This window comes from Euleptes europaea, chromosome 13 (assembly GCF_029931775.1).
Source record: "Euleptes europaea isolate rEulEur1 chromosome 13, rEulEur1.hap1, whole genome shotgun sequence".
In the NCBI taxonomy this organism is placed as follows: Eukaryota; Metazoa; Chordata; class Lepidosauria; order Squamata; family Sphaerodactylidae; genus Euleptes; species Euleptes europaea.
This window is the reverse complement of record NC_079324.1, coordinates 64,033,229-64,056,586: the sequence shown is the minus strand read 5'-3', so window position 1 is coordinate 64,056,586 and position 23,358 is coordinate 64,033,229. Positions and strand designations below refer to the sequence as shown.

The 23,358-nt window shown below is 53.2% G+C and overlaps 1 protein-coding gene across 1 annotated transcript in view; it reads left to right on the top strand.

The window, feature by feature from the left end:
* The window catches only part of GIT2 (GIT ArfGAP 2), a 34,888-nt gene extending 11,890 nt beyond the window's left edge, over positions 1–22,998 (top strand). The window contains exons 9-20 of the mRNA XM_056859248.1: positions 116–167; positions 1,704–1,776; positions 2,219–2,316; positions 3,451–3,562; positions 4,781–4,923; positions 6,418–6,567; positions 8,828–9,079; positions 12,789–12,881; positions 14,990–15,072; positions 15,712–15,888; positions 20,413–20,476; positions 22,775–22,998. Of these exons, the coding sequence (XP_056715226.1) occupies positions 116–167; positions 1,704–1,776; positions 2,219–2,316; positions 3,451–3,562; positions 4,781–4,923; positions 6,418–6,567; positions 8,828–9,079; positions 12,789–12,881; positions 14,990–15,072; positions 15,712–15,888; positions 20,413–20,476; positions 22,775–22,987 (1,510 nt within the window). The 3' untranslated portion in view covers positions 22,988–22,998. The remainder of the gene's footprint in view (positions 1–115; positions 168–1,703; positions 1,777–2,218; positions 2,317–3,450; positions 3,563–4,780; positions 4,924–6,417; positions 6,568–8,827; positions 9,080–12,788; positions 12,882–14,989; positions 15,073–15,711; positions 15,889–20,412; positions 20,477–22,774) is intronic.
* Positions 22,999–23,358: the final 360 nt, after the last annotated feature.

Sequence of the window (23,358 nt, the reverse complement as noted above, 5' to 3'; positions counted from 1 at the left end):
TGGAGCATATGAAGGGAGTGTGAGCGGAAACAAGGGGTCAGGTCGAAGGCACACAGCTCCTCATAAGAGAGCCGATATCTCTTGCAGATACAGTGACCACTTCTCGTTTTCATAGCAGTTTAGATTTGTCTGAACTCGCCAAAGCAGCAAAAAAGAAGCTTCAGTCGGTAAGTGACGCCACCTCTCAGCGTTTCAGCTTGTGAGGCCAGCTGAGGAGGTCGTGGTGGGGGGCCAGCTTCAGACTTCTGCGGCTTCTGATTCTGGAAAAGGTTAGGGGTAAAGGAAGGAGCACAGCAACCCCAGTAGCCCCGACTAGCCCCGTCTTATCGGAGCTCAGAAACTAAGCCGGGCCGGCACTTGGCTGGCAGGCCACCGAGGGAGACCGGGGCTGCTACGCAGAGGAAGGCAACAGCAAACCATCTCTGTTGGTCTCTTGCCTTGAAAACCTCTCGAGGGGGAACGTCAGGGGGTCGCCATGGGGCTGTTGCAATCCAACGGTGTACTTTTTTTAAAGAATGAGCTCTAGGAGGGTTTGGATTTCCTCTTGATTTTTAGGCTTTTATATGTTAGCTGTCAAGTTTTTTTAAGGCAAACCGAGGGCCTGCCCCAAGAATAAATCAGGAAAGGGACCTTGGGGTCACGGCTGTGAGCAGAAGGAAAACTAGTATTCAGTTTGTGTGGCAGCTGTGAAGAACGCTGATTTTATGTTGGGGATCATTACAAAAGGGACTGAAAATAAAACGGCCTGTAATGTAAAGCCCCTGATCTGTGGTGGTGGCTGCGTCTGGAATGCTGCTTCTGGTCCAGGGGTCTCCATCTCAGAAGGGATGTAGAGGTGGGAAGAGGGTTTGTGCACCTTCTCTACAAAGAGAGGCTGAAGACGATCAGGTTTTCCAGTGCACTGGAGTGGGGAAAGGATAACTTTATAAACCTACATGTGATATGGAGAAAGCGGGCAGTCTTTTTCCCTGTCGCTGGTGATGCTCTTTGTGTGCCGAAAGCCAGCCAGGCTATTTGGGTAGCCCTGACGGAGCTCACTTCGGCTTGGGTACCACTTGGGGTGTGTGTGTTCTGCTCTGAAAACGTTTGATGTCCTGTGCGGTCTCAGTGGGTTTACTTTCACTTGCCAGCTCATCAGCTCCAGCAAGTTGCCTGTTCTCACATTATACCAGAGTCATGCGGACGCTTAAATTTAATGTTTCCCATCCCCCCGCAATGTGTATTCTTGCAGTTAAATTTGCCAGTGCCGACCGCTGCACCAGCACACACCTTTCTTTCTCATGCATCTTCTGTCAAGCTCTTTGCCGGCACAGAACTGTCCCTGGGATCTTTGGGCTGTCCAGCTGGCTCCCCGTTTGTGCCCCCAGGAACATGCTTTTTGTCCCTGTCCCGGGGAGTCGCCGCAGTGGAGTCTTGTGTAGTGTGGTGTAGTGGTTAAGAATGGTGGTTTGGAGTGGTGGACTCTAATCTGGAGAACCAGGCTTGATTCCCCACTCTTCCACATGAAGCCAGCTGGGTGACCTTGGGCTGGTCACAGCTCTCTTAGAGCTCTCTCAGCCTCACCTACCTCACAGGGTGTCTGTTGTGGGGAGGGGAAGGGAAGAGGATTGTAAGCCGGTTTGATTCTCCCTTAAGTGGTAGAGAAATTCGGCAGATAAAAAACAAATCTTCTTCTAAATGGGACGTGTGTCTTTTCACTTCAGCTGAGCAACCACTTGTTCGAGGAGCTTGCCATGGACGTCTATGACGAGGTGGACAGGCGGGAGACAGACGCAGGTGACTTTCCATTGCCAGCAAGGAGTGGGGCTGAGAAGTGGGCAAATGGGGGTACATTGTAACATGTGGTCCTAACTTTAGTTTTTATATCAGAATAAAAGCAAATGTTTAGCTCCCTTGTCAGGGAATATTTGCTTGAAAAATAAAAATATGGTTTAGAAATGGAACAAAGGCCTATCATAAGCCAGGTTTCAGCCCTCAAACCTATTCCCAGTGCTAGGGCACCGTCTTCTAAGACAAAAAGTAATCGTAAGGAATAGATACTTCTGAGCACGTGCAGAGTGTCTTGCTCTGTATCACACAACGCTAGCCCTGTCCCCAGGCCTTTGGGTTGGGTGTACAGGCTGCCAGGTCCCCAAGTGGGCCAGCTTTACCCTCAGCACCTTTTGCATTTGGGAAGTGAAGCATAGCCAACCCTGGCTGTCTGTTTTCCCTGAAACAGTTTGGCTTGCCACTCAGAACCACAGCACGCTGGTAACCGAGACGACGGTGGTCCCCTTTCTCCCAGTAAATCCGGAGTATTCCTCCACAAGGAACCAGGTATGTTACCCTGTGGTCCTTCCACACCCCCTGGTCACCCCCTGGTGTGTGTGTCTTTCCCCCAGTGTCCTAGATGCCAGCATAGAATCATAGAGCTGGAAGGGACCACCAGGGTCATCTAGTCTAACCTCTTGCACAATGCAGGAAATTCACAACTACCTCCCCCCCACACCCCCAGTGACCCCTACTCCATGCCCAGAAGATGGCCAAGGTGCCCTCCCTCTCATGAACTGCCTGTTCATAAAATCAGCATTGCTGACAGATGGCCATCTAGCCTCTTCTTAAAAACCTCCAGGGAAGGGGAGAGGTTACCACCTCCCAAGGAAGCCTTTCCACTGAGGAACCACTCTGTTAGAAAATTCTTCCTAATGTCTAGACGGAAACCGTTTTGATTTAATTTCAACCCGTTGGTAATGGTCCAGCCTTCTGGAGCAACAGAAAACAACTCGGCACCATCCTCCATATGACAGCCCTTCAAGTGCTTGAAGATGGTTATCATATCCCCTCTCCGTCTTCTCCTCTTCAGGCTAAACACACCCAGCTCCTTCAACCTTTCCTCATAAGATTTGGTCTCCAGACCCCTCACCATCTTTGTTGCCCTCCTCTGGACGCTTTCCAGCTTGTCTACATCTTTCTTAAATTGCGGTGCCCAAAACTGAACACAATACTCTAGGTGAGGTCTAACCAGAGCAGAGTAAAGTGACATGAGGTCTAACCAGAGCAGAGTAAAGTGACAAAGTGCAGCTGACAAAACACCTGGGATGTTTCCAGCCTAAGATCTTGGGCTTTCTTGAACTGCCTTTCCCCTTTCTGGGGAGGAGGGAAGGCAGAGGAGGGAATGACTATCATCACTCAGAGTTGTAAAATGGACTTGGGAGGAGGGGGCACAGGGACATACTGACCAGTTAGCTTCACCTCTGTAAATGACGGTAGACAGTGTTGTTAAAGACAGAGTTTTAAACACAAAGAACTTGTGGAGTGGAATCAGCTAGGCTCCTGCCAAGGCAAGTCCCGCCTCCTCAGCCTCTGAGAATAGTTGGAGAGGGTCAGTAAGCTGGAGCTTGCCCTGCTCTCGTTTCCTGCCAGCCCCCGCCCCCCGGATCCTGCAAGGTCTCACAGGCTTCTGTCTTCCAGGGGAGGCAGAAGCTGGCCCGCTTCAATGCCCATGAGTTCGCGACCCTCGTCATCGACATCCTGGGGGATGCCAAGCGGAGGCAGCAGGGGAACCCTGTTCCGAGTTCCAAAGGTGAGTCCTGCATGGATCGCCAGCCAGCAGAGGTCGAGCTGACTTCCTGCTTTGCTCCGGGACCCTTCCCCGCTGACCCCTCGGATGCTCTGCCTTGTTCAGCCTTTGTATTCATTTAAAGCATTTTTATGCCGTTCGTCCACCCAATCAGGGTTCCTAAAGCAGTGAACATAAAACCATTCAAACGCATAAAGAGTTAAAAGAACACTTAAAATATTTAAAATTATAAAATAGTTTACTAAAAACACACAAACATACAACATCAGAAACAGGGAGGAGGCCAATAACCGTAATTGGGGGCATGCCAAATGAAACAAAAAAGTATTCACCCACCGGTAGAAACCGATAGAGGGAGGCAGGCAAGTCTCACTGGGGGGAGGGAGTTCCAAAGTTTTGGTGCCGTGACCCCGAAAGCCTTCTCAGGTTGCCACCTGCCTAACTTCAGATGGCTGGGGGAACTGAAGCGGGGCCTCCAAAGATGACGAGAGGGTACAGGTAGGTTCACATGGGAGAAGGCGGCCCTAAAGTATGTTGGCCCTAAGCCTTTTTTTGCCATCAAGTCACAGCTGACCTATGGCGACCCTGTAGGGTTTTCAAGGCAAGAAACTGTTGGAGGGGGTTTGCCGTTGCCTGCCACCATGCCCCTGGTATTCCTTGGGGGTCTCCCATCCAAATACTAGCCAGGGTTGGGGTTGAGAGTGTGTGACTGGCCCAAGATCACCCAGCAAGCTTCCATGGTGTAAGTGGGGATTTGAACTTGAGTTTCCCTAGTCCAACACCTTAACCACTACACCACACTGGCTTTTGGTCCTAGGCCGTAAAAAGCTTTAAAGGTCAAAACCAGCACCTTGAATTGAGCCCAGAAGCAAGAATGGAAGCCAATGTAAATGGAACAGGACTGGAGTGATCTGGTCCCTACGGCCTACTCCTGGCTACAGCATTCTGTACCAACAGCTGCTTCTGGACAATCTTTAAGGGCAGACCCATGTAGAGACCATAGCAGGAATCGAATCTAGATGTTACCAGGGCATGCATGAAACAGGCAGCATTGCTGTGTTCCTCCTAACTAGGACACAGCAGTGACTCAGTCCAAGGAATTTGGGGAGCACCTTGATTCTTCTGTTTACCTTCTTTCCAGTTTTTGAAGCTGTGTTTCTGGGCTGGATTGTTGAGAGAAAAAGCAGACTTTCTTAAACATCGGCATTTTGGCTTTTTCAGAAAACGTCGAACTCATCCTGAAGTCGATCAGCAGCCAGCACAGCACAGAGAGTCAGGAGAACGATCAGCCCGACTATGACAGCGTTGCGTCCGACGAGGAGGTGGATCTCGGCATGAGCGTGGCCAAGATGGCTCGCCAAAAGGTAGCCCCCTCCCATCCCCGTCCTTGCAGAGGCTGCCAACTGCAGAGGGCTTTGCTAGGGGGCTGCTGCCTCTCGCTTGTGAACGGTCTGCATTTTGAGCACTGCTGTTCAGGTGGTCCTCACTCAGTGACGTTTGGAAAGAGAGCCACAAAGCTAGTTAGCAGCTGCAGCGGCAAAGGCCTTCCTAGTTTTTGCTGACCGCTGCATTCTGAGCTAGGTGGCTTGACCTGGAGTGAGGTCACGGCATGTTTCCGTGCCGGTCCCAGCCTTGTGAGTGTTCAGGATGGGTGCAGTAGGAGGGGCCGTGGCGCATGGTAGAGCCTCTGTTTGGCATGCTGAAGGTCCAGACTCCATCCCTGGCATCTCCAGTTAAAGAATTTGGCAGTGAGTGAGACCCTGGAGAGCTGGTGCTAGCCTGAGTAAATAGCACTGACCTCGATGGACCAAGGGGGTTTCCTGTGTTAACCCTCCCCTGGCATTTGACCTGCTCTTGAAAGAAGGGCATTCCTGCCCAAGACCCACCGGTGTTAACCTGAGTGCAAAATATTGAGCAGAGTTATTAGAGGGGGGAAGCAGTTGCCGCCATCACCTGCTGACAGGTTTCTCTCAGGCACCTGGCTGGCCGCTGTAGGAAAGGAAACGGGTCTGGCCCAGCAGTCATAGAATCATAGAGTTGGAAGGGACCACCAGGGTCATCTAGTCCAACCCCCTGTACAATGCAGGAAATTCACAACTACCTCCCCCTTTCCCACACCCCAGTGACCCATACTCCAGGCCTAGAAGGTGGCCAAGATGCCCTCCCTCTCATCATCTGTTTGAGGTCATAGAATCAGCATTGCTGACAGAGGGCCATCTAGCCTCTGCTTAAAAACCTCCAGGGAAGGAGAGCTCACCACCTCCCGAGGAAGCCTGTTCCACTGAGGAACCGCTCAAACTGTCAGAAAATTCTTCCTAATGTCTAGACGAAAACTCTTTTGATTTAATTTCAACCCGTTGGTTCTGGTCCGACCTTCTGGTGCAACAGAAAACAACTCAGCACCATCCTCCATATGACAGCCCTTCAAGTACTTGTAGACGGTCTTTGTGCCTTCTTCCTCCCTCTGCCTTGCCTCGCTTTGAGGAGCCGCCAGAGGGGGAGCTTCTCTGGTCCGGGGGGCTCAGTGTTCCAGCTGGCGTTGCCATTTCGTTCAACCCTGGGGAGTGGCCTGGCACGTCTGCCTCTGGCCCCAAAGAGCATCTTTGTCACTGGAGTGTGCAAATAGATTCCAAGGCCCGTTCTCAGTGCTGGTTTTCTAATGATACTGAGGCTCCCTGCCTCGGGATTTTCTTGTGAAAAAAATCCTGGCCTATGGCTGCTGCAAGTAGCAAGGTGAAGCCACGCCCCTCGCCCGCCCGCCGCATGTTCTGCTTGGGCTGCTGGACCTCAGTGCTGTCTGGCCTCAGGTCTTTGTCTGGGTGTAAAGCGGGAACGTTGGTGTCCTCTTCGTTCTCCAGAGCCTGGACTCGGACTTATCCGATGGGCCGGTCACGGCACAGGAATACCTGCAGGTTAAAAATGCCCTGGTGGCTTCGGAGGCGAAAATCCAGCAGTTACTGAAGGTGAACGTCAACTTGAGCGATGAGCTGAGGATCATGCAGAAGAAGGTAGCACGGGAGAGGAGGGGGGAGAGCGAATGCTTGGTGGAGCGGGCCCGGGTTCAGCCTCACAGGGGAAAAGGCAGCACCGTTGAGAAAAAACCCATCCCCAGTCATTGCCTGAAGCAGGCAACCCAGATTTCCCCCCCGCCCAATTTTTTTTTGCAACCAGAGCTTCTCCTGCGTGCGCCCCTTTGAAATGAGCGGAAGCTGCACAGCTCTGCTCCTGCCCATTTCAGTGAGGCTCCTGCAGGAGATTGTCCCAATGGATTGTACCCTGTGGATCTGACACCCCGGCACCGCTACCAACTCCCCTGACGTTGGCCTTCACTGTGAGACGAGGCATCCCTGCCAATCGTCTGTCAGGAGTCCAGACAGCAGCTTGTTTTCCCACCAGGGTGTGGGAGATTTTCCCTCTGGAGCCCCTCACTGGGAGTCCCCAGCCCTCCTCTGCCATTGGACTTCCTTGTTGGCCTTGGGCAAGTCCCTATCTCAGATTGCCGGCTGCAGGAAAGTTCGCTCTCTTTCCCCAGCGAAAAAGGCCATGAGGAGCCTTTTGGGCCACAGCGGCAGCCCTCCTTGGTCGCTTCTTTCTGAGGGCAGCTGTAGACAGCTTGGTGGGGGCCGTGCCCAGGGCACAGGATGGCTGAGCCAGCGGCTCTCACCGGGGCTTTGTGCGTGTGACTTACAAGGCTCGCGAATACCAGGGGGGAGCATACGTCGGCCCTTTCAAAGGACTCGGGGAAACTCCGCACTGGTGTCTTGCTCAGAAGCCGGCCTGTGCCGCCACCGCCTTCTCCTTCCCCAATGTCCTCCCCGTGGTCTGCAGAAGTGGGAAGGCGGTGCAGCCGGCCCCCATCACAGCAGATGCACAAAGCCCACCTTGATCCTGTGGGTTGGGTCCCACAGATCCGCTCTGCTGAAGGCGCTGCTTCCCCCCACTGCAGGGAGCCTCCCCATGGAGCACGAGTTCTGATGCCAGGGGAAGAACCCCTGCCCTCGAGGAAACCTCCGCCGTAGTGGACCAGATCTGTGGGGCCCAATCCCTGAAGAGCAGGGGTCCCTAACCTTTTCGAGCCTGCAGCCACCATGGGAATTCTGGCATAGAGAGGGGGCGAAACCACAAAATGGCTGCAGCAGGAGGTGGAGCGAACCTCACAATGTCAGGAAGTGAGGTCACACCGAACTTGAATAGTAACTCTTCGAGGTGCCTTTTAAAATTGAGCATATTGTTTAAAAATGTTTTCTTGCATACCAGCAGCCCCGGCCCCTTCAGGCCATGCGGTGAAGACAGGGCCTCCTCCTCCTGTGGGTGACAGCAGCTGCTGCAGCTATTTTTTTAAAATCTGCACAGCCAATCAGAAGCCCTGCTGGGCAGTAAAAGCTCCACCTGGCCCTGCCCACTTTCTGAAAACACCTGGCAGGCACCAGGAAGGTGTTGGCGGGCACCATAGTTCCCATGGGCACTATGTTGGGGACCCCTGCTGTAGGGGGATTTGGAAGGATGCTCCAGGTTGTGTATGGGGGGAGTGATACTGCAGCATCCAGTAAAACCCGAAGGTCCTGGGGTTGTTTTGCACTTCTGTGGAAGTGGAAGCTTTTACAGATGGGGCATTTATGTGCTTTGGTTGGTGGTTCTTGAACATGTCTGCAGCACCTCAGGGACTGTTGGGGTGGGCAGCGTCCTCAGGGTGTGCCAGGAAGTATGCAGAGGGAGGTTGTGTGCGAGAGGCGTCCCGGCCTGTTGTGCCCCTTGCTTCCTTGAGGGCGTTGCAGGAAATCTACTTTGACTTGGCTTCTTTGACTTTCTGTCTACTGGCCTGCTGCTGCTGTCCTGCTTTGCAAAAGGTTTTGCCCACACTTCCTTGTCTCCCTGCTGCGATGTGGCTGTTTTCCTCCTTCCCTGCTGTTCCTTGAGTTTGCTGTGGGTCAGTTAGTGTCAAGAGCTGTTTTCCCAGGGTGCTGCTCAAGGGGTCCTGGAGCTGTGCCACGCAGAAGGCTGGCCTGGAATCGGACTGTTCCGTAATTACTTCCAGGAGCGGGTTTGACCGCCACTCCTGCGAAATCAAAACCAGATCTGAGAACGCACCCTGTCCTGAGCAAAAGGAAATTCTTTAGAATTGTGGTTTAAAAAAAAAAAAAATCCAGCTAGTTGGGTTTTTTTTAATTGCAAATGCCCCAGTTGCTTTGCCCGAGTTCTTATTTTGTTGACGACTCTTTTGTGCGAGGGTGATCCGAAGCCCCACTCGGATAAAACCTTTTATTCCAGCTTCAGACCCTGCAGAGTGAGAATTCGACCCTCCGAAGGCAGGCCACGACCAGTGCCTACCAGGCTCAAACTAGTCCTGAATACGTAGACCCCAGCAGCCACGCCTCCTTGAAGCGCCGGCCCTCTGCGCGTAGCAGCCGGCCCATGTCGATGTACGAGACGGGATCGGGCCAGAAGCCCTACCTGCCCCTGGCCGAGGTCTCGTACCCCGAAGAGCACGTCACCGCGCGGCTGCAGCCTTTCCCGCCCCATGTAAGTAAAGCGGGTGCCCTGGTGCCCCCCTGCCTGCCCTCCCTCCTCCCCCTCCCCATGATGAGCGTGGATGGCTGCCGCTTGGGCCCATCCCTCTGGCACAGTGGGGTCTCTGGGCCCTTGTGGCCCACCTGCCTGCAGGAGTCGTTTGCCTCCATGCCTGAGGGCCAGGGTGCTTCTGCAGTGTGCTTTGCAGTGCTCTTCTTCTTCTGTCTTGTTTTAAGCTGAACGCCCTAGGTCAGGAGCACATGTGAAATGCTGGGGGTGTGTGTGTGTGCCAAGGGCAGGGAAGGGAGATTGAGACCCATGCTTGCCTGCTCAAGGGTGCGCAGCCCAAAGGTCGTGGCTGTCAAGGCCAGAGAGCGGCAGGCAGTCAACAGCTGTCGGCCTAGGGAGTAGAAAGGGCAGCCTCAGTGGGGTTGCCAACAATGGACTGGGAAATTCCTGGCGATTTGGTGGGTGGAGATCTTGGAAGGCGGGGTGTGAGGAGGGGAGGGGCCTCAGCAGGGTATAATGCCATCAAGTCCACCCTCCAGAGCAGCCATTTCCTCCAGGGGAAGTGATCTCTGTAGCCTGGAGATGAGTTGTAATTCCAGGGGATCTCCAGGCCCCACCCACAGGCTGTTGACTCTAAGCCTCGGATGTCCAGACTTGGCGCAGGCTGGCCAGGATCAGTGGGGGAGCCCTTCTTGCCAAGACCGTGGGGCCAACCTAGCTGAGGGGCAGAGTTCACTTACTTGTTTCCTCTGCAAGGAATTGTGCTGTCCCCTTTGAAATCAGTTCGCGGGATCAGTGGTTCAGATAGCAAAGGGAGCAGTGGGGTGGCCTGGCAAGAAGGTGGGGGCAATAAGACCAGGCTTCCACAAGGGCCAGCCTTCTACAGCCATGCAGTGCGTGCAGCCCTGTACATAAATCTCTCTCCCCAGACCTCCTTTCTTTGTCCCCTGCCTTCATCTCACAAGTTCCTGTGGGTAGGTGGTTTGAGGTACAGTGAAAGGAAAAAAGTATTTGATCCCCTGCTGAATTTGCCCGTTTGCCCTCTGACGAAGAAATGACCAGTCCATAATTTTAATGGTAGGTCTATTGTAGCTCTGAGAGACAGAATAACAACAGGAAAAACCCCAGAAACCCAGAAGACAAAAGTCAGCGATTGATGTGCATTATAATGAGTGAAATAAGTATTTGATCCCTTTGCAAAAGATGACTTAGTACTTGGTGGCAAAACCCTTGTTGGCAATTTCAGAGGTCAAACGTTTCTTGTAGGTGGCCACTAGGTTTTCACACATCTCAGGAGGTATTTTGTCCCACTCCTCTTTGCAGATCCTCTCCAAGTCAGTAAGATTTCGAGGCTAATGTGTAGCTACTCGAACCTTCAGCTCCCTCCACAGATTTTTGATGGGATTAAGGTCTGGAGACTGGCTAGGCCACTCCAGGACCTTAATGTGCTTCTTCTTGAGCCACTCCTTTGTTGCCTTGGCCGTGTGTTTTGGGTCATTGTCATGCTGGAATACCCATCCTTGACCCATTTTCAATGCCCTGGCTGAGGGAAGGAGGTGCTCACCCAAGATTTGACGATACATGGTCCCGTCCATCGTCCCTTCGATGCGGTGAAGGTGTCCTGTCCCCTTAGCAGAAAAACACCCCCAAAGCATAATATGTCCCCCTCCATGTTTGACGGTGGGGATGGTGTTCTTGGGGTCATAGGCAGCATTCCTCCTCCTTCAAACACGGCGAGTTGAGTTGATGCCAAAGAGCTCGATTTTGGTCTCATCTGACCACAACACTTCCACCCAGTTCTCCTCTGGGTCATTCAGATGTGCATTGGCAAACTGCAGACGGGCCTGTACATGTCCTGTCTTGAGCAAGGGGACCTTGCGGGCTCTGCAAGATCTCAGTCCTTCACAGCGTAGTGTGTTACCGACTGTTTTCATGGTGACTATGGTCCCAGCTGCCCTGAGATCATTGACAAGTTCCCCCCGTGTAGTTCTGGGCTGCTTCATCACCGTTCTCATGATCATTGCAACTCCACGAGATGAGATGTTGCATGGAGCCCCAGACCGAGGGAGGTTGACAGGGTTAGGGTTAGGGTTGTCACCTTCTCACCAAGCTGCTTGGCAATAGTCCTGTAGCCCAGTCCAGCCTTGTGCAGGTCTACAATCTTGTCCCTGACATCCTTGGACAGCTCTTTGGTCTTGGTCATGGTGGCTAGTTTGGAATCTGATGGATTGATTGCTTCTGTCGACAGCAGAACCCTAACCCTAATCTGGCTGGTTGATAGGGGATCAAATACTTATTTCACTCATTATAATGCACATCAATCTCTGACTTTTGTCTTCTGGGTTTCTGGGGGTTTTCCTGTTGTTATTCTGTCTCTCACAGCTACAATAAACCTACCATTAAAATTATGGACTGGTCATTTCTTTGTCAGAGGGCAAACGGGCAAATTTAGCAGGGGATCAAATACTTTTTTCCCTCACTGTATGTGAATGGCGGAGAAGAAGGAGAGAAGCTCACGTTCTTGTGGGCGTCATGACATTTGACCTTGCCCCAGCGAGTGGTGGTTTGCATGCCTGGTGCTAGATACGGTGATAGGTGATAAAGTTTATTGTGATGGCCTTTGGCCACAAACAATCTACCATATAAAACATTAAAATAACATTAATATAAGGTTAAAATAACTTTAAAACAGTCTGACCCCCAAGAAGCTAGTAATTAAATACGTTAAATTCCCTGATTAAAAACAGCTTTAGCTTGGATTTTCTTGGCTGCCAAAGCAAAGAGTGACACTTTGTAGGAAATATCAGGGTTGGCGTCTGATAGGAGAAAGAGCAGCTTCTCTGGATCCGAAAAACGATTTAGGCCCTTTAAAAACGTTTCAAGAAATTTAGATCTGTGCTCTGTCTAGAGAGGACAGAATAAGGTGTAATAAATTAGGTCCTCTAGAACGGCTCCACAAGTACATAGACAAGAGGCCCATGGTGTTCGGGAGTAACATCCAGCTATCAAAGCCATTGGCATGTTTGAAACCGGAGGGAGACTAGATACAGGGTCATGTGACTCAGCCCCCTGGCTCTGCACGAGCATCAAGGGTGGTTTGTTTCTCGGTGGGCCTGGTGTGGGGAGGAATTCAGCCCTCTCTTGCCACCGTGGGGATGAAGTAACCAGCCCCGATTTGGCTTGGCATTCTTGGCATCATTACATTGCCCAAGGGCAGAACCACTCAGCCTTGTTTGTGCAATGCCTTTCCTTAAGGCAGCTTTCTGTTTCCTAATTTCTGTGATCCCCGCCTAGCTTGATTGTTACCGGATGTCTTGTGCTGGCTGCTTGAATGGTTTTCTGTGTTTTGTAATCCTCCTTGAGACTCACTGAGTCTCATGGTCTAGAAATGAAGTGACTAAATAAAATAAAAAATTAGTAATTGGCTCAAGGTTCACTTGCTGCGGGTCGTTTCCGTGGGCGGCTCTGCCTCCCTCTGCAGTGGAAGAGCTAGATTCGAGTCCAGGGTACCTCACAGACCAACACAGTTCTTGGGGTAGAAGCTTTCAAGAGTCGGAGCACCCTTCATCAGACACGTTTGCTGTGGAGCAGAAGACCTCAGGGAGGCAGGCGCTGAGTCACTCTGGAGTTGCATTTGGCACCCAGAGTCTCGAGAGCGGTGTGGTGTGTGTGTTTTTCCCCCCGAGTATCTTTCTCTCTCCCTTGTTTTTAGATTGGGAGGAGTAGGCTGGTGACCACCACCTCTTCATCCATGCCCTCCTTCCCCTCCATGCTTTCCTGGTCAAGAGACGAAAGCACACGAAGGGTTAAGTACTTCTTCCCCAGAGTGGCAGGCTGCCCTCTGAGAGGTCTCTCTCCCTCTCCCCACCTGCTAGCAGAACTCCCCCCCCCCAACTTCTTGCATGGGGCTGCCCCCCTGCGCTCCTTCTCTCTTGGCGCCACAAGGGTTGCTTCACTTCTTCCCCTTCCAGCTCTCCCTCCCTATCTCAGCCACCCAGAACCTTCAGCCACAACGCACACCCCCTTCTCTCTCGGACACTTGATCTGCGAAGCACTCTCTGGACTGACCCACGGCTACCAGCTGAGATCTGGGGCGGCCACTGCTGTCTCGTAGCTAACAGCTATTTGGGAAGAGGCTTGAACACTGCTGCGCGGGGAGGGTGGGGGGAAGGCCAGGCAGGAGAAACGGCTTCCTTCAACCACACCTAGTTAAGTGGGGGCACTTTCTGCCATGGGATAGGGCAGCAGCTGCTGGAGCCAACGTGGTGTAGTGGTTAGGAGCGGTGGTTTGGAGCGGTGGAGTCTAATCTGGAGAACCAGGTTTGATTCCCCACTCCTCCACATGAGCGGCGGAGGCTAATCTGGTGAATTGGATTTGTTTCCCTTCTCCTACACATGAACCCAGCTGGGTGACCTTGGGCTAGTCACCACTCTCTCAGCCTCTCCTGCCTCACAGGGTGTCTGCTGTGGGGAGAGGAAGGGAAGGCAATTGTAAGCTGGTTTGATTCTCCCTTATTCGATAGAGAAAGTCACCATATAAAAACCAACTCTTCTTCTTTGTAGATGGCTTTAAACGGGGGCTAGCCAAACGGAAGGCGGAGGGGTCCATCCACGTCTGTTAGTCATGGCAGCTAAATGGAACCTCCATGATCAGGGGCAGTGTACCCCAGGCATCAGTTGCTGCAGGGCAGTCCTGGGGAAGCTGTGGCTTCCACGCCCTCCTTCTAGGCTTGTAGGGGTGTGTGGTTGGCCGACATGGGCAAGGGGAGGGGCCTTCAGTCTGAGCCAGGAGGGCGGCTCTTGTGTTCCTATGGCCGGTCCTTTGTAGCCAGCCCAGGGGCTTGGCTGATGGGCTGAAGATGCCTTTGCGGGAGGCCATCTTGATGAGCCTCCAAGGACACGCTTTGTTTGGTGGTGTTCAGATGTTCTTTGCCGGCAGCTCAGAATAGTCACAGAAATGAATTCGTAGGCCTGGGTGGAGAAGGCCCCGCAGCTGTTCAGGGGCTCTTTGACCCTGACAGAGACTTGAAAGTGGAGAGGGAAGGGCTCAGCAGATGATGGGGTGGGGGAGACTCTTCCAGGTGTCTGGAGCAGCACGGCACAGGAGAAGGGCAGGGGAGGGAGGAGGAATCGAGGGGAAGGGGAGGCGGTGCTGGAGGGGTCCGGAAGCGGAGACCTCGCTGGCGGCTGTCCCTGCTGTGACACTGAAGTGGTCGAGCCGATGGCTGCCGGGGCTGCGGTTCCCCTGCCAGAAGAGGGGCCCCTTGAAGCCGGAGCAAGTTAGCCAGGGGCCTTGAGGCGAATGCAGCCAGCAAAGGGAGAGGGGCTGCCCAGGAGGAGGAAGCGGGGGTGGGGAGGAAGTCTGGGGGCCAATTCGCAATGGATTGTGGGGCCATCGAGAAGATGCTTCTCTCCACCCTCTCAGTGGCTTTTCGCCAGTGAGGCAAATGTAAAGCAGAGGCAGATGTTCTGCCAGGAGCTTGCAAGGAAGAGCATTGCCGTGACTTCAAGTGAGCAGGTTCTCGGCAGGTTGCTCGATTTAGTTTAAGTCTCAGACTTCCACTCTGGCTAAAATCACTCAGTTGAGGGGGCTTCTAGACGGTAACTTCGTTAGCTGGGCTGACACCCCCCCCATACACACACGCACACAAACTGCTTTAGTGGGGAAGTTAGGGAGGCCCACCTCTTAATGACCCCCAGAGGGAGGGTCTGAATTATTTTAAAGCCCCTCCCCCCCAGTGATTGAGGAAAAGGCCATCACTGACAGACAGGCTGGAGTGGCCTTTTGGGAACGCAGGCTGGAGCTCCCCTCCCTCCCTCAGGGCCGAGGGCATCTGTGGAGCTGTGCCTGCCTGCTCTCTCTTGGTGGGAGGGGTCCGGGTCTCACTCTGCCTCTTCCCGCTTTCCTTCCAGGCCTCCAAACTGGACAAACAGAGCAGTGTGCCCGAGGGCGACTACGACAACACCATCCCTGGGCTGGAGCTGGACGAGACGGGGTGCGTATCTAGGGCTCACCTTTCTGGGCCAGCCCTTTGCGTGCCCACCCCGTCAAATGTCCTTCTGGATTAGCCACATTGAATGAGAAATGGGCAGCAGTGCCAGCCAGGGTGGGGAGGGCACGCTTGGTGGCAGGAATTGTGGATGTTTTTCCAGTCAGTCTGAACAAACACCAGATGATGCTGAAAGATGCCAAGACTGCAAACCTGTGCACAGTGCCTGGGCAGTCCGCAGACTCCATTCCTGAGTGGAAAGCAGAGACGGGAGGAAGCAGGGCCAGGGGATGGGAGAGCCCCGCCCTGGGAGTTGCCGATGGTTCCCATTCCCTCTTGCTGATGATTCTTACATAAATGCCTTCATACTACACATCCGGAATGAGCAAAAACTTGTCTTAAAATCATTTTGCCAATTCCAGCAGAGGAAAAGGTCATAAATGGGTTTTCCAGTGCTCCTCAAAATCTCAAATTTTTCTACTGGAGAAGCAGGTGGGGGTGGAAGCTTTGGGCTAAAAATAGGTTTGTTTCTCAACTTTTCCAGTTGTTTTTCGGGCCTCTATCGCTCACAGGATCTGATCCATAGTCTTCACATTCACCAAGCTGGATATGAACCCAGTAGCACAAAGCTGTGTGTTTTGGCAGGCCCTCCAGGAAAGCTCGGCAGCGAAGCGCCCTCTGGCATGGGGAAGGGCCCACCCCTGAGAGCAAGGACCCTGACGCCAGCCTGCCCAGTACAGAGGACGTCATCCAGAAAACGGAGCAGATCACCAAGAACATCCAGGAGCTTCTCAGGGCAGCCCAGGAGAACAAACACGACAGGTGAGGGACGGAGACGCTGCAAAACCCATCCTTCTCAGGACACGAGGCTGCTTGGCCGGCCAGAGGATCAGGCCGCTTGCCAGTCTGTCGCTGGAGTCGTGTAGGCCCTGGTCATTTTCTCCTTTAAAAAAGAAAAAAGAAACCAGCCCTAAGAGGCAGCCGTAACTTCCACACAGCCCTCAGCTTCTCTCCTTCTTCTGGGCTGGGTGTGATGTGCAACCTGGTCCCCCGCACATCTGACCCGGAGGAGATGCCTGTCCCTCCAGCCTCAGCTGTGGTCTCCTGGAGTGTCTGCGTTCAGTCTCTTCCGCTGTAGTCGCCCGTGTCCTCTGCCACGTCCCTCCCAGTTTGGAGGAGCTGGAGGGGCAGAAGTGGCACTGGGCTTTGATGGGGAAGTTTTCAAGAGGCACATTGAAATGGGCGTGCGCGTGGGTTGCGCGTCCCACGTGCCGCTGCCTGGCTCTGCCAAAGCCTTCCCTAGCCGGGACAGGCCACCTTGCTGTCTCGAATGCCAAAAAACGCCTCTTTTATTTCTCCCTCTCTCTCTCATTTTTCTCCTCTGGGCGACCAGGCTGTTAGGCCGTGCCAGCGTGCCCAAGCTCAGGCACAGCCTGGGCTGTTTTGGCGCCCTGGTTCCGTGGGCCGAGCGAGCTTCCCTGCAGCCTCTGACCCTCCGGCAGCCCGACCCCACTTCCTGGTACTCTGGCCTCTGTCCCTGCCTCCCAGGCACTGTGCCCTCTTTCTCTTTCTCTCTGGTTATGCCACACCCTTCTCCCCTCCCCCAAGCACCGGGCAATTAGTGGTTATGCAAGAAAGGATGCAGCCCCCTCACCAGGCATTCTGCTTCCAGTCCGTGATTGAGTGACACGTTGTCATTCCCGTGGGAAGGCGTCTTCTGGGGCTTCCCTCCCCCTCTCCACGATGTCTTCCCTCCCATTGCCTTGGTTACTTGAACTGATCGTTCCTGCATCAGCAAGACAGACATAGTCTGCTCGCCTTCGAACCCTTTAGGGGAGGGGCTGTGGCTCAGTGGTAGAGCCTCTGCTTGGCACGCAGGAGGTCCCAAGTTCAATCCCCGGCATCTCCAGTTAAAGTGACTAGGCGAGTAGGTGATGTGAAAGACCCCTGCCTGAGACCCTGGAGAGCCGCTGCCGGTCTGAGTAGACAATGCTGGCTTTGATGGACCAAGGGTCTGATTCAGCATAAGGCAGCTTCATGTGTTCATGTGTACCTCCCCCCACCTGTTATCACAAACGCAGGGTGCTTTTTCTGGGCTCGCTTTTGTGCAGTTCACCCCAAGACCCAAGTTCAAATCCTGCTCAGTCATTATGACCTTGGGCTAGTCGCTGTCTTTCATCCTAACCCACCTCACGGCATTCCTGTGACAGTTAAGGGCTGGAGGGAGAGTAAGCTGACAGATTGAGCCCACAAGATAAAAATGTGATGGACAGATCGAGGCCACTAAGTTCAGATTAGGAACAGTGTGTGTCCATGAAGCCCCCAGGCCTAGAACTGAGGCACCACTCAGAAGCTGTCTCAGCCATCAGGATTTAGGAAGCGGGGCCCACAATTTGCTCCACACAGGCCCCCACCCTTCCTCTCTGGCACAGCATCTGTACAGAGCCCTGCAGGCTCTCTCCCCGCCCCCGCGCCCCCCACTCTACTTGGCCACGCCCCCCACTCTACTTGGCCATGCAACGGGAGCGCCAACCTGCTGCGTGGGTCTATTGTATGTGAGCCAAGCGTCCAGGCAACTTTCCTGCATAATCGTTCCTGCCCTCCTCTCCCTGTGTGTCTTTGCTTTCCTGGCTCGTGTTCAACACCTCGGCACCTTCTGAATAACTGACTTGCCTGCGGTTGAGGCATGGGAAAAGGGGTGGTGGCGGTCAAGTGTGGTGAGGAGGGGGCGTCTCTTGCGTGTGGACTAACTTGCAGAGGTTGGTTTGATGTCCCCCCCCCCCGCCCAAACTCTCACCAGCAGCAGCAAGGCCTGATGGGTGGGGGGCCAGGCTTGGTTCGTGGCTGTGCGGTGGGCGGGGCGGAGGCTGCTTTTTCAGAGTCCTCCTCATTGCAACAAACATATCCTTTCTCCCATCCAGCTGGGCCATGCTTCTTCCGGCATTAAAGTCTTAAAACACCCATGTTTGGATTTTGAAGACTTAACCCTCCTGAATCTATCACAGCTCGGAGGCTGAGCATCTGCTCAATCGCCAGTGGCCTCTCCAGTGAAGGGGCTTTCAGGTGTTGGGAAAGACCTTTTTCTGCAGCCTGAGACCCCGGAGAGCAGCCGCCAGTAAGAGGGAACCATCTGGAGCTAGATGGACCAGTGATCAGACTCCGCGTTAGGCCATTTTGTAATGTTGAACTCCGTCCATGCAATACCTTTTCTTAGGGCCAACCAGATGGGCACAAAATATTGTGCAAACGTTTGAGCTCACCAGAACCTCTTCATCGGGCCGGTTGTACGAAGATATAGAAAAAGAGAGGGCTGGGAAGCAGATTGTATCGGGCCATGGTGTTAGGACCATACCTTACCACCATCCTCGGGCACAGCGCTTGCTGGTGTTCAATTACAGCACAGTCCCTGGGAAGAGGCTTTTTGATGACTGCTCTTGTGGCCACACGTTGTAAATACAGAAACCAGCAAGAGTCCAGCCATGCCCCTCTCAAATGCCAAAAGGGACACACAGCTCCTTTGCAGGCAGAGTGGTACAGGGCAACTCCCAGGAGTCTTTGTGACAGGAGTGTTTGAGATAAATTTCAGGTGCTGCGCAAAGCAGAGAATCACTTAAGGCCAACTTGGCCAGCCTTTGCTGTGGGCACAACAGGGCACGTCGGTGCCACTTCTGCTCCTCCCCATTGAGTGGCACCTCCAAAATGGCTCTCTGCTCTCCAGCCATAAAACAGTCTCAGGGGGTTATTGTAAATACAAAGCTAAGGGTGTCGCAGAAATACTTTGGAGCTGGTCATATTAATTGCAAGATCTGTTCGTTTAGGTAGCCCCCAAACTGCGAAGGCAGGGAGAGTGAGCATGTTGGAGTGTAGTTAAAATGTGGCTGGCTGGCAGTAAAATCAGCACATGAATATGCCAAATTGAAATGCAATCAGGATGAGTTAAGAGTCCACACGATTCCCTGAATGAGTCGCTGAACGCTTTTTGAAAACAGGCCAGAGCGCGTGCACTGAATGCAAACCAGCTGCAAAGGAACCCTGAGCCTCTCTCTGGGAGGCAGTTCTGTATTTTGTCTGCAAAGGCAGGGTCATTTGCTGGGACAGATCCTGCCCCCCCCCCCCAACACACATACACTCAGTGGAGCTGCAGACCTTTGCCGGTAGGATGGCTGCTCTCCTGCTGCCCTTTGGCCTGTCAGGCGTCCCTGGCTATCCAAGCTCAGGCTGCCCTCTGAGGGACGGAAGGGCTGGCTCAAAACCCGCTCTTGGCACCCGCAGTTCGGCTTCTGTGTGTCTTTTGCAACATCTCAACCTTGCGTCGGCAGCTGTGCCCCGAGGGGCCCTGCACCCTGAATTGCCTCATGCCTCTTGAAACTGCTAATCTTTCCTTTATGCAATGATGGGCGACGGAGAGGAAAGCCCCACCTGCTTAGAATGGCACAATCTAGGAAGAAAATCTTCAGGGAGTGACGTCCCGTCCTCTCCTGCTAATCTCTTGCTCCTCCCCAGCAGCCGGCAAAACACCTGAATGTCTGACGGGCTTTTCTCAGGAGGTGACATTGCCATCCGAAAGGCTGTGCTGCCACGCCTGGCATCCGTTCTTTGCCTGACGAGAAGGAGCGCCACGTTTCAGGTGGCAGAATCTTGCACAGGTCCTTGCCCTTCCAGCGGGGCTTGTGCAAGAGATGCTCCCACTGGGCAGGAGCTGTGATGCGCTCGGTGCGGCTGCAGCAGCCTCAGGCCGTTGGGTGTGGCTTTGGAGAGGCAGCCCCTTTTCACACACACACACACCAAGATGCTGACTAGCACAGAATCAGCAACGAAAGGTCCCCGGATCTTGAGAAACAAGCCAAACTGTGTGGCCAAAATAAATCACTTTGGCATGAGTGCCTGCTCCCAGTGAGGTAGATCATACACTGAATCACAGGGTCTCTTCTAAACACGAAGAATTCTGTGTAGCACCACAACTTACACATTCCTGTCTCACTCACTGTTAATCCAAGAAGCCTCCTTAATTTACTTTTTGCATCTTCTGGGGCTATAGCTCCTGCATGAGGAGCCTGGGTCTGGTCTGGGGATGGTGGCTTCATTGAGGAGCTTGTCCACCCCCACCTATCCATCATGGAAGCCCCTGCCCTCTGGGGAGGCGGCTTTTCCCTTTGGGGTCTCGGCCTTGCTGCTTTGCAAGCATGCACATCTGCCCCTTATGTTGCCCCTCAGAGTGTGTGGCAGTGGCGGGCCTGGCTGTGTGGGCACCCTTGTTTCAGGGTGCAACTAACTTCACCTGTTGCGGCATTGGGGGGGGGGCATCTTGCCATGGTTGAGTCAGCTGCTTCCTGCTTCTCCTTGTAGTTACATCCCCTGCTCGGAAAGAATCCACGTGGCAGTGACGGAGATGGCCGACCTCTTTTCAAAAGTGAGTACCCTTGGCCCTCTAAAGTGGGGGGGGGGAGTATTCCCTGCCTCTGCTGGCCTGGCTGCTTGGGAGGCAGGATGCTTTCGGGGAAGGTTGGACCAGAACCAACGGGTTGAAATTAAATCAAAAGAGTTTCTGTCTAGACATTAGGAAGAATTTTCTAACAGAGCTGTTCCTCAGTGGAACAGGCTTCCTCGAGAGGTGGTAAGCTCTCCTTCCCTGGAGGTTTTTAAGCAGAGGCTAGGTGGCCATCTGTCAGCAATACTGATTCTGTGACCTTAGGCAGATGATGAGAGGGAGGGCACCTTGGCCATCTTCTGGTCACTAGGGGTGTGGAGGGGGGAGGTAGTTGTGAATTTCCTGCATTGTGCAGGGGGTTGGACTTGATGGCCCTGGTAGTCCCTTCCAACTCTATGATTCTATGAGGGCACCTTGGCCATCTCCTGGGCATGGAGTAGGGGTCACTGGGTGTGTTTGGGGGGGGGAGTTGTGAATTTCCTGCATTGTGCAGGGGGTTGGACTAGATGACCCTGGTGGTCACTTCCAACTCTATGATTCTATAAGGATTGTTGGAGACCTGAAGACAGCCCGGGCACGTTGGGCAGCACAAGTGCTCTGCTCGTGGGCAAGGCAGCCTTGGGAAGTTTTCCTGTGGCTCATCTGCTGTCAACATTCTGAGCTTCCAGAAGCACCCTTAGGCCTCTTCAGGTGTGCTGGGGAGATTTTTTTTGTCTATTTGGTTAATTAGCAAAGTCAAATCTGTATGAAGTACGTAGAAGCCCATCTTTTGTTGTGCCACTTTTCTGGTTGGCGCATGCCCCCCCCCCTGGGGGCTGGAGATGACTCTTCCTGCTTTGTGGTGCCGCACTCCTGTTGTTGCTCACAGTGAGAACTGGAGGGCAAGATCTCAGTCTGGCTCGGACCTGAGCAGAAGGGTGCTCCATCTAGCAGGCTATAATATCCTGAATGATGCAGAAGAGATGTCCTGCATCATTCAGGATAGTATAGCCTGCTAGGGGCTTGAGCAGATTTGAGGAAGAGAAGAAAAAATATGGTGCAGTGGGAAATTTGATTGTGGGCCCTGATTGGGTGGCAAGGCGGTACAAAAAATGTTTTAAATAAATGAATAAATGTCACTTGAGGATCCTTAAGTGAAACAAAACTTCCTCCTGCACCATCCCTTTTTTCCCTTCTCTTCCTTGCTTATGCATTGCTGCAGCCCTCTTTTCAGACCAATCTCCCCATCTCACCCCCCACCCCGAAACTGATCCTGTGGTGCCCTTGGCAAGCTGGAGATAAATGAGCCCGCTCTGCCTTCATCAGGCGATTGCAGCGGGCCAATATCTTTTTAATCCTGCTGGCCTGGGAAGCATCCCGCTTAATCCTTCCAACCCCGCATCTTAATCCTCATTTTAATCCTGCCTGCCCCCAAGTTTGCAAAAGTCCCTCCTGGGTCTGTTGGTGGCTCCCGCCCTAGAAGACATTCAACTGCCAAGTTTGTATGTGGAAAGGAGAACAGTGTTGCCACTGACATCTACAGCTTGGGGCTTTTTTAATGTTGCGTAGTACTGTATCGAGGTGCGAGCCTAAACATCCTTGCATCAAGGAGCTGAAACTGGTCTGGACTTAAGAACATAAGAAAGGCCCTGCTGGATCAGACCCAGGCCCATCTAGTCCAGCAGGGTTCACACAGTGGCCAACCAGGTGCCTCTAGGAAGCCCACAAGCAAGACGACGGCAGCAGCACCATCCTGCCTGTGTTCCAAAGCACCTGCTAGAATAGGCATGCTCCTCTGATCCTGGAGAGAATAGGGATGCATCATGACTAGGTTCCATTTTTACTAGAAGCAATGGATAGCCCTATCTTCCTTGAACATGTTCACTCCCCTCTTAAAGCCTTAGAACATAAGAAAGGCTATGCTGCATCAGACCAAGGTCCATCAGTCTGTTCACACAGTGGCCAACCAGGTGCCTCCAGGAAGCCCACAAGCAAGACGACTGCAGCAGCATTGTCCTGCCTGTGTTCCACAGCAGCTCATGTAACAGGCATGATCCTCTGATCCTGGAGAGAATAGGTATGCATCATGACTAGTATCCATTTTTACTAGTTTTCCGGAACTTGTATCTGGGTGTTCACAGATGTCTTCGCCATGCTTTTAGATTTGCGCCTAAACCCGAGATCAAGCCTCTTGAGACTTATAGGGTAGACTGTCGGACTCTGGGTGCTTCTGGGTGCTCCTCCTGCCCCTCAAACCCTGCAGCCGTGCCCGCTGTCCTCAAGGTGCCCTGTCTTCCCCAGAAACCCAAGTCCGAGCTGGTGCGGCCCTCCCTGCGCCTGCTGACTGCCAGTGCCTACCGCCTGCATTCTGAGTGCAAGAAGGCGCTGCCTCCGGAGTCCTGCCCGACGGCCGACATCCAGCTGGTCACCCAGCAGGTGATCCAGTGCGCCTACGACATTGCCAAGGCCGCCAAGCAGCTGGTCACCATCACCACCAAAGAGAACAACAACTGAGGCAGGAGGCGGCCGGGGAGCCCGGCGTGTTTTCATGGGAATATTTGAGGTGGTGCATTACCATTTTTAAAGGAACTTCAGTATTATTTTTTTGCATGTTTTCTAAACAATTCTTTCCCAGGATCCCATGTAACCCACTGCCTTATTTTGTGCCTGTATTGCCAGTGTAGAGAGAGAGACTGTGTGGTTTTTGTGCCCTGTCTTCACCTCACGTTCTTGCAAGATTTATTGGGGGGAGCAGGGGAAGAGGAATACCTTGTACCCTTGGCCCCAGTTATGAACACAAATGCCCGTGTCAAAGGCCAGGCACCTCTCCCGGAGACTGTCTTGCAGCAGCTGGATACCCCTTGACCACTAAGTAGCTCATACCA